This window comes from Perca flavescens, chromosome 12, assembly GCF_004354835.1.
Source record: "Perca flavescens isolate YP-PL-M2 chromosome 12, PFLA_1.0, whole genome shotgun sequence".
Lineage (NCBI taxonomy): Eukaryota > Metazoa > Chordata > Actinopteri > Perciformes > Percidae > Perca > Perca flavescens.
In genome coordinates, this window is record NC_041342.1 from 6,769,675 (window position 1) to 6,785,146 (window position 15,472).

General features: G+C 40.3%; 1 protein-coding gene across 1 annotated transcript; it reads right to left on the bottom strand.

Moving 5' to 3' along the window:
* Positions 1 to 5,012: 5,012 nt before the first annotated feature.
* On the bottom strand, positions 5,013 to 12,016 carry metap1d (methionyl aminopeptidase type 1D (mitochondrial)). Its single transcript, XM_028594211.1, has 10 exons — positions 11,940 to 12,016; positions 10,576 to 10,736; positions 10,251 to 10,400; positions 9,700 to 9,848; positions 8,602 to 8,644; positions 8,327 to 8,490; positions 8,115 to 8,212; positions 7,319 to 7,366; positions 7,155 to 7,233; positions 5,013 to 5,744 (listed from the first exon to the last, which is right to left on the bottom strand). The coding sequence occupies exons 1-10, from the start codon at positions 11,977 to 11,979 to the stop codon at positions 5,618 to 5,620; spliced, it is 1,059 nt and encodes a 352-aa protein (XP_028450012.1). The 5' UTR covers positions 11,980 to 12,016; the 3' UTR covers positions 5,013 to 5,617.
* Between the last annotated feature and the right edge of the window lie 3,456 nt (positions 12,017 to 15,472).

The following is a 15,472-nucleotide window of genomic DNA, read 5'->3' on the forward strand; positions in this document are numbered from 1 at the left end:
ATGAAACTAAAAACAAAGATATCAAATAACAGCATGAATACATTGCTTGATGCTCAGGCGTTTTAAAGATATTTTTCAGGGTTCTTTTCCTTTATCAGAGCAGCTGAAGAGAGATAGGAAACTGGGGAGAGAGAGAGAGAGAGGGGATGACATGCAGTAAAGGGACTCGGGTCGGATTCAAACCAAGGCTGCTGCGAAGGACTATGCGTACATGGGGGTGCACGCACTCTCTGTAAGCTAGGGGAGGCCCCAAGGCTAGTCATTTTTAAGTAACTTTTCTGTGGTTTCCCTCATTTCCCATTTCCTACAGTCCCATGATTTAAAAACAAAAAAAAACTGTTACTGTAGGAATGTCTATAGGCTACTCACCCTACATCACCCTGCAGCTACATGTCCCGGCACAGTGCATGTTTGATTCCAACTATCAAACTCAGCTGTTTTTGCTTGGCCTTCAGGTGCTTTGACTAAGCCCCTACAGAAAGGGTTACTCAGTCAAAGGCAGTACATGCCATCTGTGCATGTGTGTCAGAGAGATCTGCCTACACAAGTCTGAAAAGTATGCCTCACTTTGTTCATGCCACACTTTTACAGGTCACCAAGGAAACCGAGAATTCCTGTGGTGTTTCTCAGTGAGATCCCAGGTAAGTGTGATATATCACAGTCTCACACACACACACACACACACACACACATACAGGGATGTAGGTATGTACACCTGGAATGTGAGAACGTGGGAGAAACACAACACATGAATCCGCTCATACAGTAGTTAGAAAACAACTTAGCACCGTAGACATATGTAAACATACACACATACACAGCGGTGTCCTAACACACGGTGAAAGGAATAAGTATGGCAGATATGAACATCCCATGTGACTGTATCTTCAGCATCAGTGGTGCCGAAATTTGTGTGTTGAAATAAATACAAAACCTCCAAAACGTACAGTGTTTTATAGATTGATGAGCAGCGTACACCATGAATGCACAAAAAACGCCATATTTATTGTAAGGAGATCAATCAGTAATATCTGTAATAGCACGTCTCGATCAAGGCTGTACAAAATGTCAACAATAACAAACCAGAAAACTGTATGCAGAACAACATTTGGAGGAGCTGCAGACTGATTAAACAGCTGATCTGATAATAACATTGGTTCAATAGTCAAAACCATCAGGTTTGATGCAGGAGTTCAACTCTGAAACAAAATGCTTTATTAGTTTTAATATACTGTATGTGCCACTTTGGCCTTAAGAGAATGTTGCACCACTTTTTGTCAAACGATTTTAACAACATTTTTTTTAGAAATAAAAATTTAAAAAAAAAACACAGTTAAAGACAACCATGCATGCCGATTGGCTGATGGTGGAGATACGTAAACCCTGTTGGGATATTAAGATGACCAGCAGTTATGCTCATTTAAATTGATCAAGCTGCTGTAAGAGTAATGATAAGAAAAGCGACATGAAACCATTTTGTGATATAGTATAATAATAATTAATATTAGATGGTACTATTATAGGAATTATTATATGTTCTTGAAATTTTGAAATTGAATAATTGCTGTTGCTAATTAGTCTTTAAGAGCAAGACAGTTTCACCTGAGACATTTTTCATAGTTAACCTTTGAAATGGGGTCACAGGCTTTTTGATTTTGGCTTTTCTGACACATACAATGCATTCATTATGGCAATATATGTCAAATGCTACACGCAGATGAATTTGGCAACTCATCACAAGAAAACAGTACACTATATAAAAATGAAACTTTTTTGGCTCATCCAAATGTGTTATGATTATATGCAAGATTATATTAATATAGTAGGAATTAATAGTAAAATAGCAAGACTTAAAAAGTAGTTTAGCAATGTCAGAAAGACCTTTGTGGGTGGAAAAAAACATCTAAAATGTGCCCCACGATGGAAGTGTTTTTCCATGGCTCATAGCCTAACTTTTCACCAAATTTCACTGGAATAGATTTTAAGATACCTTTCTATCAAACAGGAACAAAAACATAACCTCCTTTTGCAGGCAACAGAAGCATGTGTTATTAGTTATAAGGTGTTATTTCAAGATAGAATACCAAAGAACAGGCGGTAATTCACAGGAGATCTGCAGAGCAAGAGGAGAGCGCAGGAATGAGTCCCGACATGCAGGAGAGAATCCAAAGTCCAACGCCTCACCCCGCCATTCCCTGCTCCTCCCTAAAACTTACCCTCTTACCCACCTCTACTCCCCTCTCTGCTCTTGGCCTTCACTTTCTCTCCTTCCTGCTGACAAACTTCTATCTTATCAGATTGTTTTATGATTCAAATTTAATGAATCATATGCTGGTGGGAGTCAATTAAGAATAGTTTACATTCTGACTCCTATCCTGACTCACAGGAAGCTCACACTCCTTCAGGCAGCCACACACACACACACACGCGCACACATACACACACGCGCCACACCCTGCCCTCAAATTAAAAGGGAAGTACTGTATTGCTTCAAGAAATAACTAGATCATAGATTGTGTACTTAGTTATAGATTTTAGGTCTTTCTTTACAGTTCTGAATTCTGATTTTGTTTTAATTTAATAAAAGCTAAGCAAATGTTCAAATAAGCCTTATCATTATAGTGTATGTCTTGAAATAAGCCTTATCATTATAGTGTATGTCTTGAAATAAACCTTATCATAATAGTGTATGTCTTCAAATCAAATCATAGTTTGTGAATCATTTCCTGGCTGGACATGACTACACTTCTGATTAGCTGACCCACCTTCATGTGTCTAATCCTTCCTGCCCCACCCACAAACTGGCAATGGCTTGAGCGCGCACGCGGGCACACACACACACACACACACACACACACACACACACACACACACACACACATTACATTGGCAGGAAGTGAAAACACACCCAATCCATATTCTTGGTCCTCAGTTACAGACTCATCAAATTAGCATTTCTCCACAAAGCGTTATGGACAGATGAACTCTTTGAGGACTTGATGAGGTTGTAGGAGAAGCTTTTAATCACTCTCATACTGCACACTGTAATCCGCCTTCTATGCCAATTAACAAACCTGTAATTGGAGCTCTTAGGTGAGACAGACAATGTGCAAGAGTGTTACCTAAAAATAGTACAAGGGGTTAGGGGGAGGTGGTGAGGTAAAGAGAAAATGAACCTTGTGAGATATTTAATCACATGTTCTTTTCTTTATTAAACCCACCTGTAGACAAACGATATGGATAGTTGAGAGGAATTGGAAAACTAGAACAAAGGGATGCTGTGTGAGTGGAATTTACAACCCCAATGCAGCATCTTGTTTGTGCAGATTTTATTATTCAGCACATAAACTGGAAAGGAGCTGAATCAATCTGTCAACTACATCTGGTGAAACTATGAAAACCCCTCGTCTGGCAGGGCCTTAGGCCCTGGTGGTAGACATTCAACAGTGATGAATTATTACAGTAATACTTGGTTTAGATGCTTTACCCTTATCGTTATGGGCCACACACAAATTTGAGATGGTCTGATGTGGTGTGTTGTGCTGCTGCCGATGGGCAGGAGTGACATGAGGGAGGATGTGAAGGATGTGCTTGCTACCATTGACTGTAAAATTCATATTAACAGTCTATGCTCGCTACATGCTCAAACTTCAATTTATTAGTGTGTGCTACCACCTACTGGCGATATGTGAAGACACAGTATGTCACCTACCAAGGGTGCACAAAAGGGCGCCTGGGAAGCACATCTGGTAGAGCACGCGCCCATATGCTGAGGCTCAGTCTTCGACGCAGCGGCCGCGGGTTCGGTTCTGACCCTTTGCTGCATGTCATTCCCCTCTCTCTCCCCTTTTAAGTCTAAGCTGTCCTATCAACAGTAGTCCTAAAAATGCCCCCAAAAAATCTTTAAAACAAAAAACGGTGCACAAAATGTCCTGACCACATGAACACCACTCCCGCTGAGCTCGTGTCCCGGGCTATAGCTACCACCGAGGACACCGAGTCACGTCCTCTGTAATCTTTCTGGGAATTTTGTGGGGTTTAATGACATAAAGACGATTGTATTCTAGAGTTCCATAAATATTTATGAATAAATGAATATGAATTCATAAATGTATGGATGATTCATTTTAGACAAAAAAATATCTAAAATGTGATTGTTTTTTGGCACAAAAAACCCTGAACTAAATGGAGAAAAAAAAAAGGGCTTGATATTCTATAACACATTTTCATATCTTTCAGTGTAGAGAAAGCTACAGAGCCCCTAAGGGGACAAGAGCAAAAAAAGAAATCTTAAAGTTTAGTTTCATGTGCTCACACAAAACTTTCATGTGAGCACATGAAAGTTTCGTGGGAGCACATGAAAGTAAACTTTAGATTTGTTTTCATGTGCACCGACAACACGCGCTTTGAAACCCATTTTTGCGCAGTTATGAACAGTGCCATAAACATCCACCTATATCTGTGGAGTTGGCCAGATGTTTGTAACTGTTCATAAATGAAAGTAATTGCCCGATCCAAATCGCTGTATCCCCTTGCATCGGAACAGATTACAAGACTTTAAAATCCGTTTTAAATGTTGTATCGAAACAATATAATGGTGACAACTTGCAAGCAAGGCAATAATGTCCTTATAATGGAAGACTAGATTAAAATATAGTGCAACTAACTCCTGTACTGTAGTCATTTCTCTAGCTGTCACTGTCTCCAGTATGGCCCAGGCTACATAAAAATATACAGCTTTCATGTGCTCACACTAAAGTTTTGCGTGCTAACACGAAAAAGTTTCATGTGCTCACACGATATATACAGCTTTCATGTGCGCACATGAAAGTTTCATGTGCGCACATGAAACTAAACTTTAGATTATTTTTTTTTGCTCATGTCCCCTTAGGGGCTCCGTAGAAAGCTTTGAAACATTTAGACAATGATGAAGTGAGAAAAATATTACAGAAAATAAAATCAAACAGCAAAATTAATACAAACCAGTGAAATAATGAGAACATTTCACAGTGTTTGGTTGAAGGCAAGGGTTTCATTTTTACTGTAGGTGGATGGGGTTGTGCTAGGGGAATTTGGATTCGTGATGACTCGGTATTTCTAAAATCCTGGCCGAGGCCCGACTCGTATGTCACACATTACATTTAACTTAGTGGGGCCTCATTAAACTAACCAGCTGTCATAAAGGATCACACAAATCTGAGTGTTCGCTCAAAAAAACTTTAAAATGGCTGAAATGGTCAGCTGCTGATGGGTTAGGGAAAGAACAGACTGGAATTTGGAGGAGATCGGGCTCTCTTATAATGACAATAGAAACACTCATTGCATGCATAGATCTCTACTTAATTATTCAAGTATTTAGATGTACCAGCAGCCACTTTTTTGCTGTATGTTTCAATAAAGGGTGAAAAAACACCTAAGTCAAACTGAATTTACAATAGACAATGTATGTGTTATCCCTAGTTAATATTTAGAAGCAAAATAAAAAAAATGTATTTCCATTTCACTTTACATCTAGGAATTACACACGTGTTGTGTCTCGGTGAATCAGCACTGAAGTTCTTGTAACAATGTTTTGGTATCTCAGGTACTTTAGATCCTTTTTGAGGTAAAGAGCCTTCTAATGGTTGATGTGGGGGTCAGCTGTTAGATTTCCTTCAGGTCGCAGATTGCCCTCTTCTGGCAGTTTGGTGAGAATATCCACTCCGTCAGATGTGATGACCACCGTGTGTTCAAACTGAGCCGACCTGCACAAATGTCAAATTAAGAAAACGCAATACATACGTGTAAGATTTTAGAGGAATAGTTCAACATTTGGGGAGCTATACTTACTCGCTTTCGCTTATACTGTACCACTCTTGTCTGTGTGCAAGTATGGAGCTTAGAGGCGATTATCTTAATGTAAGCTGGAGGCAGGGGGAAGCAGCTAGCCCATATCTCTCTAAAGTTTAAAAATGGGCCTAACAGCACATCTAGAGCATAGATGCATCAACGGTGTATCTCATTTGGGTAAAATTCACACACAAAACAGTAATGTAGAAACAACTACTTGTGGTTTTTAAGTGCTCTAATGATGCCAGCTGGGAAACCATTAAAGGAACACGCCGACTTATCGGGACTTCCGCTTATTCACATGTTGTGATTTGGATAGTCACAGCGTGTACAAATAACAAGGTCACATGAGACACAGCCATCTTCTAACCGTATACATAGTGGGAACTATATTCTCAGAAGGCGAAGCACTGCTACTTGGGGCGGAGTGATTTGCTCGCAGCACCTGAGAAGCCCCGTGGTGAGGAGCAGAGAGTAACAACGGTGCTTTTCAGGTGTTGCGAAGGGTAAGTATGGACTTATCTAACTCTGGGGGATAGGGTGAATAAGCTCAAGTCGCAATAAGTCGGCGTGTTCCTTTAAAGTGATGGTTTGGAGTAATTTCACCCTAGGGTCCTTTGCACCATGACTTCGAGCCAGTTGGCTTCTGCTCTCTGCTGTTGCTGCTGCTGCTGCTGCTGCTGCTGCTGCTGCTGCTGCTGCTACCAGCAGTAAGAGTGTTTAGGGACGTCTACAAATTACAACACCGAAAAGAGATACAACAACAATATTTATTAATTTAACTTTTTTTTTTTTAAGTAAGTGGTAGTATAACTAGCAGGAGACACGTTATAATTGAGGTAAGTTTTGGAGACATTACCTTATTAAATCATTTTTGTTGTATCTCTTTTCTGTGTTGTAATTTGTAGACGGCCCTAAGCACTCTGTAGCAACAGCAGCAGCAGCAACGACGAGAAGCCAATAGGCAAGTGTTATTTACATAAACTTCTGGTGTACTTACAAACTTTACAATCCATTGTTTTATGAGTACATAACCTATTTGTACTAGTGTAGAAGCTTGGTATCATTTCGGGCATTATTAGTGGGGTAACTTACGAGATACAAACCTGGATCCATTAGCCCCTGCGCTAAGCTATTCAGCTGATAACGCTACTCTACGCTAACTCTCCCAATGTTAGACCCAGGTGAAAAAAGCTTCTGGGGGGGTGTTTGGCTCGAGGTCATGGTGCAAAGGACCCTAGGGTGAAATTACTCCAAACCATCACTTTAAGTCGTGAAAAAGTGTTTTGCTAACAAATGCGCAGCCAAGATATTCAACCACGTACCTTTTATCGTCTGCAGACACTGCGGTCCACTTGTCCTTCAGGATTCTAAACTCTGCAGACCCCTCCATCAGTATGGGCTCTACAAATGAACAGACATTATCAGCCCCAAGCTCATACACAGCGGCAGCTTACTGTGCACACAGAAAGTGAAAAAGGTAACTTACCTATTGTGAAAGACATCCCTTCGTCCATGGTCAAGCCATTGTCATTAGCTGAAAATAAAGAGTAGGAGAGGATTCTCTTCATTAAATAAAAACACCTTTTGGCAACGTGGGCATGGTTTTCGTTTTACTTTTTTATTTTCCCTATTTCAGTTATCAATTTCAATTGTGTTACCACCCAGCTCTTCAGGGTATGGGGAAACAACATACAACCTGGTAAAACTTAAGTTATTTATTTGTGAAATAGGTTTTAAATTAATTGACAAAAATTAGGAAAAAAAGGGCCTGTGGATGCAGTTTAAAATAAGAAACAAATATAACCAAAAGAGGACTCTTAATAACTAACTACACAAATGAACCTAGAAACAAAAGTTCACTTATCATTTCAGAACAAGCACACCCCTAAAACTAGCGTATCTAACATAAAGTATCTACAAATGTCTCCTCGGTAGGTCTTACAACAAAGCACCTCAATCTTAAAACATGGCAAGATTTTGACATTCAACAAATATTCAACAAAGCACAGCCAGAGACAAGTTGGCAGGCTGCTCAAGTGAAATCCCAGCTTGCCTCACAAACTAAACAAGTCTTAAGAGTCACTTCTAAAAGTCATCTGCTATCTAAGCTATCAATATCCCAGAGTTGAAGGAGATTAACAGTAGAATGACTAATTAAATTAAAGTACGCTATATACAACATATCCAGACAGCCTATACTTGATTACAAGGACACAAACACACTCGTACACAAGGCCAGGTGCTCCTGTTGAAGTCTCTGCTGACCACAATCACAGACTTACCATGATGCCAGATCTCAGGATGGCAGTGAAAGTAGGAACCTATACCATGTCCAATGAAATAGGGACACACTTGGAAGCCACTGGCGTGAGCAACTTCACTGTCAGAGGAACAGCAAATATCAGTTGGCATTTAAGAAACAATTACAAAGTAAGCATGTGTTTTAATGAGTATACATTGTATATTGTGTGTGTGTGTGTGTGTGTGTGTGTACCTGATAGTGTTTCCTATTACACAGAGCGGTGCACCCGGCTTGCAGGCAGCGATGGCCTCATCTCGGCAGCGCCTGGCTGCTTCTACCAATCGCTGCCCAACCTCATCCACCTGGCCAATCAAGAAGGTCTCTGAGGTGTCGCCATGGTAACCATCCAAATACACCTATCATGAATAGGCAGAGGTCAGTGCTAGGAGCGGCGTTGTTCTGACTGCTTAGCGTTTGCAGTGATGTCATTTGAGTTTGTCTGCGTGTCTGTCAAGGCATCAACTCACAGTGACATCAACGTTGATGATATCTCCGTCCTGAAGCTGCCGACTGCAGGACAAAAATGTTGTTAAGTAAATTATCCCATTTCGGTATAGTATATGGCAAAAACTGAATGGTGCATTACAAACACAATCCCTTGCATGTTCAATAATGTACAAATTTTACATTAATACAATTGATACTGGGCGTCACCATAGTACCTCCCCTTTTAAACAGAGTATATACAGTATCTCTATAGTTTGTGGTTATTAGATTTATCAAAGAAGACATATTGTCCCGTAATGAATTTTGTTTCTCCAAAATGATACGGTTGTTTTGGATGATAAGAAACAATTTCTAAACTTCTCAACCAAGTTCATCATCCAAACTTTTATAAAAAATGTCCAACATTTAAAGATGTAAGTTGCCATGATTCATTTGAATGTGGTTTGTGTGTTTTACTTTAAAATTATTTTTCTCAGTGCCCATGTTTTATTTTCCCATATGTAGTCTCATTTCAGAAGGAAACAAATGTCAAGAGAAAAATTACCATAACATACCATTATAATAAACATTTTAACAACAGTACAGTTAAAAAATATATTTAGCCCAAATTTTTATCTAAATAAAAGGGTTTCATTAGAACATCTAGCAGTATTCAAATGCAGTTTTGTGCATCACAAAGAGTTTAAAACTCACTGTATGATAGACTCTCAAATGAAGAGGCTCGTGGCTCAGGACAAAACTTTTTTCTCCATGTAGCCCGTGGCATGAAAAGTTCCGACACTCCTCATCTAAATTAAGTAAATTAATTAAATTGAATGCGGTATAGAAGTGGATGAATAATGTCTTTGTTGTTGTCAATGTACTGTATATGTCACCATTATGTGTACCTTTTAATTTATAGTGAATGACTGCTGTATGACTGCTGGCTGTCTCTATGTTAGTCCTATGTCACCTGCCTAGGGACTGCAGATAAAAAGTAGTTATTTTTACTAATTCTGGCATATATAAATGGTGTTTTTTATACAACAATGTTCCTAAATATGCATGGTCCCTATTAAGAAAAACAATAAAATAAAATAAAAAATAAATCTAAATGAGTGAATGTTCTGCCCATTTACCTGTCAGGTATGCCGTGGCAGACCACGTTGTTCACAGATGTACAGACTGACTTGGGGAAACCCCCGTATCCGAGAGGGGATGGGTACGCGTTGTGCTCGATTGTCTCCTGGTGCACGATAAAGTCTATTTCATCGGTTGTCATACCTACCTGGAAGTCACATATCAAAAGTGTTAAGTTTGTTTTGATATAAACAAACTTGTAAATAGGGCTGGGCGATATGAAGAAAATATCACTTTATTTTTTACCAAATACCTTGATGTCGATATTGCGACGATATTGTAGGGTTGACAATTGGTGCTTTGACAAAATATTTACACAATGACATTTGTGATAAATAATCATCAATAATGTGGACATAATGATTAAGTGGGAAAAGTCAAATAATAGAACAGCTAGAAAAGTCTGGTCAGTTCTGAAAATGACATCGCTTTATTGTAATGCAGCCTTTAAAACCAGGAAAAGACAACACTTATGACATATTACGATATCCAAAATCTAAGCTTATATCTAGCCCAGCCCAGCCCCTACATGTACTGATTAGGTGCTTACCTTCAGACTGCGTCCAGCTAGTAGCAGCACATGTCTGGCTAGCTGACATGCTCTGGCAAGGCCTTGGATCTGCTCTTGGTCTTTGATCTCTATGTAGTCTGGCCATTCTGGGATCAGCCGGTCGCCTACATAGTCAGGCCGCACAATGTGCTACAGTCAGGGAGGAGAGACAGGATATGAAGGGTGGGTCATATTGTTGTCCCGAGGCTTCATATAAAATCAGATGAATTATGTAGAGATAGAGACCAAGCTACAATATAAAAGTATGTCCAGTAGGGGGAGCTGACTTGCCTGAGAAAGGCTAGAAACACATGAGGCACTGTACCTTGGGTACTGCATAAGCAGGTCTGACAGTAGCTGGGCGAACTACACTGTGACAACTTTTCCACTTCCTCCAAAAGAAGCGGCGATGTTGCTGACACAGTACGGGTGTGGGGGGGCCACAGCTTCTTAAAAAGCAAACTCTTCGCAGGAAACCACCCAGTCCTAGAGAAAAGGAAAGCAACACAATGAAGGAGAAAGTGTTCTCTTTTACAATGCTTTTCTGCGTAGAATCATCATTGGTAGAAAGTGCTCTCCTTTAAGTCAACTGAGCAGTGACAAATGTGTGAGGAGGGATCACAGAGGAGCAATGAGCGAAGATACACGAGAGCAGCCTTCCCGGAAGCTGTGCAGCTGAATGTTGCTAACTCCGCCGATGCAAGCAAGTGGAGGAACCGGGGCTGCAATTTAAGAACCTGGGAGGCATCCATGGTGACCTAGAGGTGTGATACTATTACTGACCATGTAATTGCAACTTTACCAGTTTGAGTCTCTGGGCCGGGGAATTTACATTGTAATCCCCCTCTTTCACTATCCAATAAAAGCACAAAATGATGGGAATAGAACAAAATAACATATGTCACTAAGTAAGGGCCCCAGGCATTACATGAAGACTAGAGGCTGCATTGTTTAATTTTTTTTATTGTACTTATTTATTGTACTGTTTTCGACTACCGAAGATAATATTGAGCAGTTCATGACATATCTGACAAACTTTCACACATAACAAATGTTGCAGTCAGTGCACCAGTATTTCTATTTAAATTAGTTTTGCTATGCATGTTAATGAATAAGACCTTGTACATACTAAAAGCCACTATTATTATAAAAACCTGGGGTTAGTGTTTATTATTCCAGCATAGCAGTGCTGGTTAGCGAAGCTGCAATGTACAGTCTGCCGTGTGTGCACTGGGAACTTGGAGGCCACAGGGTGGGGGTGAAATCATTTGCAACGCACACTCAGTGGCCACTCTATTAGGCACCCCTGTACAGTCTAATGACAACTGTTTTGCCATAGTCTTATGATGTCTATGTTTTAGCACTGAGGTCATAGTTAGCGGTGGTGTTGCACTGGACAGCGTGCTATTCAGAGGTGTTTCTAATATTCGGTTGAATGTGGAATCAGTCAATAGACGTAGCCCCAGGGTACACAGGTTAACTTCACGTTACATTTGTAAGTTACACCCATTGACATATGGTTAGACCTAGCTAGCCAGCTAACAGCGGTCGGGAAAACACCGCCCCTTTACTTACAAAATGTGAGAGGTGCCGTCATGTTTTATGTATTTGGTTTGCGTTACGTGCAGACGCTAATGGTCGCAGTCTATCTGAGTATGGACCGTTTGGACAGCGTTCGTAGCTCAGTACCTGATCTTGTTGCGAGTCCTACAGAACAGTGCGCCGCCATGGAGTTGTATTGGTGGTCACGTGGTGTGGATTGGAAGTCACGTGATGCATGACGTCTTAAAAGTTTACATTCATCGATTGAAATACAGAGCAGCCTACTAGAGGAATGAGGTAAAATAGTTATGTATACTGTCACAGATTTATTTCAGAGCTGACAGTGCTGTAGATGTTTTTCAGAAGTAATTTCCAGAATGTGTCATGCCTTTATTGAAATGTTGATTTGACAACCTTACCTTGTGTAAGTTACATCATTCATATTATCATATTATAAACTAAAAACTTAAAATCAATACAATATCTGTCACTTGAATCAGAAAAGAAATGTATGCACACATTTTGAGCCCTCTTCTATCCATAAATCATGAGGTGATCAATGATGCTTACCGGATGCATGCAGCTTTTCATAGAGGTAAATTATCCCATGTGGGAATATGTCAGCTAGCATGCCTTTTGATATGACTGAAATGCGATAATTGCAAGCTTCAATGGTAATAAACTCAGACAACAAATATGACCAAATGTGCCCTCTGGATGGTTCATTGCCTCTCTGACAAATGACAGAGGACAGGGAGTATAACTGTGTTTTGTTTTCTCCCACAGGAAATTCTATAAATCGAAATGGAGTCACAGAGTTTCTAAGTACCGATCCGTTATCGGCCGCTCGAGACAGATAAAGGGTTACAGTGTCAGGGTCGTTCCAAACTTTTTGTCTCTCTACTATGGAACCACAATTCACACAAGCCCCTGTGCTCTGTTCAATAGCTCGTTGAAAAAGAGAGAAAATCTTGCCTTGTCTTGGTATTGGTAAAAAAATAACCTAGGCTTGAGATGCTAAATGTTGCCCATATAGGACTACATTCGTCACACCTGCCTCTTTCTTGTATCTGAATAGTTGTATCCCACACTGATATAACCAGAACAATAAATGTTTCAATAGATCAAGTGGATCATTATGCTGTAATAAACACAATGGTGGTACTTTTACACTTAATTCTGTCAAAACCCCATAGAGTTCTGTTGGACTGAAACTTCTCCCTGGGTTTCGGAGGGCTTCTAGAAACAATCCTGCGAATGTTGGTGTCAAAGCCTCTGGGCGTTGGTGTATGAATGTGTTCTGAACAACGTTAAGGTTTAGGGCAACTTGTAATGTTGCATTCATCCAACAGTTATTGAAACTATTTGAAAATCTGCAAATGTTGTTCCAGGGATCTGTTCTGTGTAATTCCTTGTAACGACGCCTTGTATCACACACTGTCTCAAAGATTTCTTCCATTCTTTGAGCAGTAGCACTGGTTATCGGGTCGGCCTCCAATGCTAAAGTGCTACTATCTTGGTCACTGGGACCAACAGGTAATGGGGCAGTTTCATCGTCTCCATCACTTTCTCTTTGTTCAGGTCGATGGTGGTCAGTGGGACCAGTACGCAATGGGATGGTTTCTTTATCTCCACCACCCTCTCTTTGTTCTAAGTATGGCTCCAGGAGTCTCCTAACAGTTTTAGTGACTAGAGTACCCACAATGAAACCCAGACTGAAGAAGGGCATTATGCTGTGAAAATGTGTCTTATTTACGGGAGAGAAAAAAAAATCTGCTCATCTTCCTGTGTGATCGTACAGATTATATAGACTACAATAGGGGAGCATGGCCCAAAAAGATGGTAGAATGAATAGCTGTGGATGCGGGGTGCTATAGAGAATGCCTTTCTCGGGGTCCAGGATTTTGTGCTACGCCCCTGGCTACAATCCTTGTGCAAGAAAAATGAATACACTTTGGGTCAGTGGTAATACTCGCATATCTGATTCTAAGTGACTTTTTATAAAACATGACTGATTTGATACGTCACACCAAACGTCACATTTGAATCGATAGCCCCGCCCACATCCAGACAATCTTTAGCCTGATTGTATGACAATACAATTACATTGCATTTTCAACTAAACATTATTGTGATCACAAAGTGCGGAGTGTAACCGAGGGTTTTATATATCGTCTATACACACTCACCTTAAGGATTATTAGGAACACCCTACTAATACCATGTTTGACCCCCTTTTGCCTTCAGAACTGCCTTAATTCTTCGTGGCATTGATTCAACAAGGTGCTGGAAGCATTCTTTAGAAATGTTGGCCCATATTGATAGGATAGCATCTTGCAGTTGAGGGAGATTTGTGGGATGTGCATCCAGGGCACGAAGCTCCCGTTCCACCACATCCCAAAGATGTTCTATTGGGTTGAGATCTGGTGACTGTGGGGGCCATTTTAATACAGTGAACTCATTGTCATGTTCAAAAAAACAATTTGAAATGATTCGAGCTTTGTGACATGGTGCATTAACCTGCTGGAAGTAGCCATCAGAGGATGGGTACATGGTGGTCATTAAGGGATGGACATGGTCAGAAACAATGCTCAGGTAGGCCGTGGCATTTAAACAATGCCCAATTGGTATTAAGGGGCCTAAAGTGTGCCAAAAAAACATTCCCCACACCATTACACCACCACCACCAGCAGCCTGCCCAGTGGTAACAAAGCATGACGGATCCATGTTCTCATTCTGTTTACGCCAAATTCTGACTCTACCATCTGAATGTCTCAACAGAAATTGAGACTCATCAGACCAGGCAACATTTTTACAGTCTTCAACTGTCCAATTTTGGTGAGCTCGTGCAAATTGTAGCCTAATTTTCCTATTTTTAGTGGAGATGAGTGGTACCCGGTGGGGTCTTCTGCAGGTGTTGCCCATCCAAGTCAAGGTTGTGCGTGTTGTGGCTTCACAAATGCTTTGCTGCATACCTCGGTTGTAACAAGTGGTTATTTGAGTCAAAGTTGATCTTCTATCAGCTGGAATCAGTCGGCCCATTCTCCTCTGACCTCTAGCATCAACAAGGCATTTTCGCCCAGAGGACTGCCGCATACTGAATGTTTTTCAGACCATTCTCTTTGTATCTTTGTAAACCCTAGAAATGGTTGTGCGTCAACATCCCAGTAACCAAGCAGATTGGGAAATACTCAGACCAGCCCGTCTGGCACCAACAACCATGCCACGCTCAAAGTTGCTCAGATCACCTTTCTTTCCCATTCTGACATTCAGTTTGGAGTTCAGGAGATTGTCTAGACCTGGACCACTAAATGCATTGAAGCAGCTGCCATGTGATTGGTTGATTAGATAATTGCATTAACGTGAAATCTTACATGTGTTCCAAATAATCCTTTAGGTGAGTGTACTATGAAACTATAAAATAAAAACACGGGCTTCTTGGTTCAGACATTGAAGCCCGTTTTTTTATTTTATTTTGAAATCCTAAATAAATATCAAAATGCAACAGAATTACTTCTTTATTGATCAATACATTAATTTGTTTGGACTTTTTTATTTACACTTTTTCTCATGAGATTTAAAAAAAAAAAGAAAAATTTTAAAAATATCTGTCTTTTTCAGGCTAATAAGGGAATCCTTTTAAAAGGGTTTGAAATTATGAAGGAAAGACCAACACCGGC

Coding starts and splice junctions, on each gene's coding strand:
- metap1d (XM_028594211.1), bottom strand. CDS start 11,979: ATGGCGGCGCACTGTTCTGTAGGACTCGCAACAAGATCAG. Junction 10,737..11,939: donor AGGACTCGCAACAAGATCAG/GTACTGAGCTAC, acceptor CCTTTTCTCTAG/GACTGGGTGGTTTCCTGCGA. Junction 7,234..7,318: donor AGGGATGTCTTTCACAATAG/GTAAGTTACCTT, acceptor GTTCATTTGTAG/AGCCCATACTGATGGAGGGG.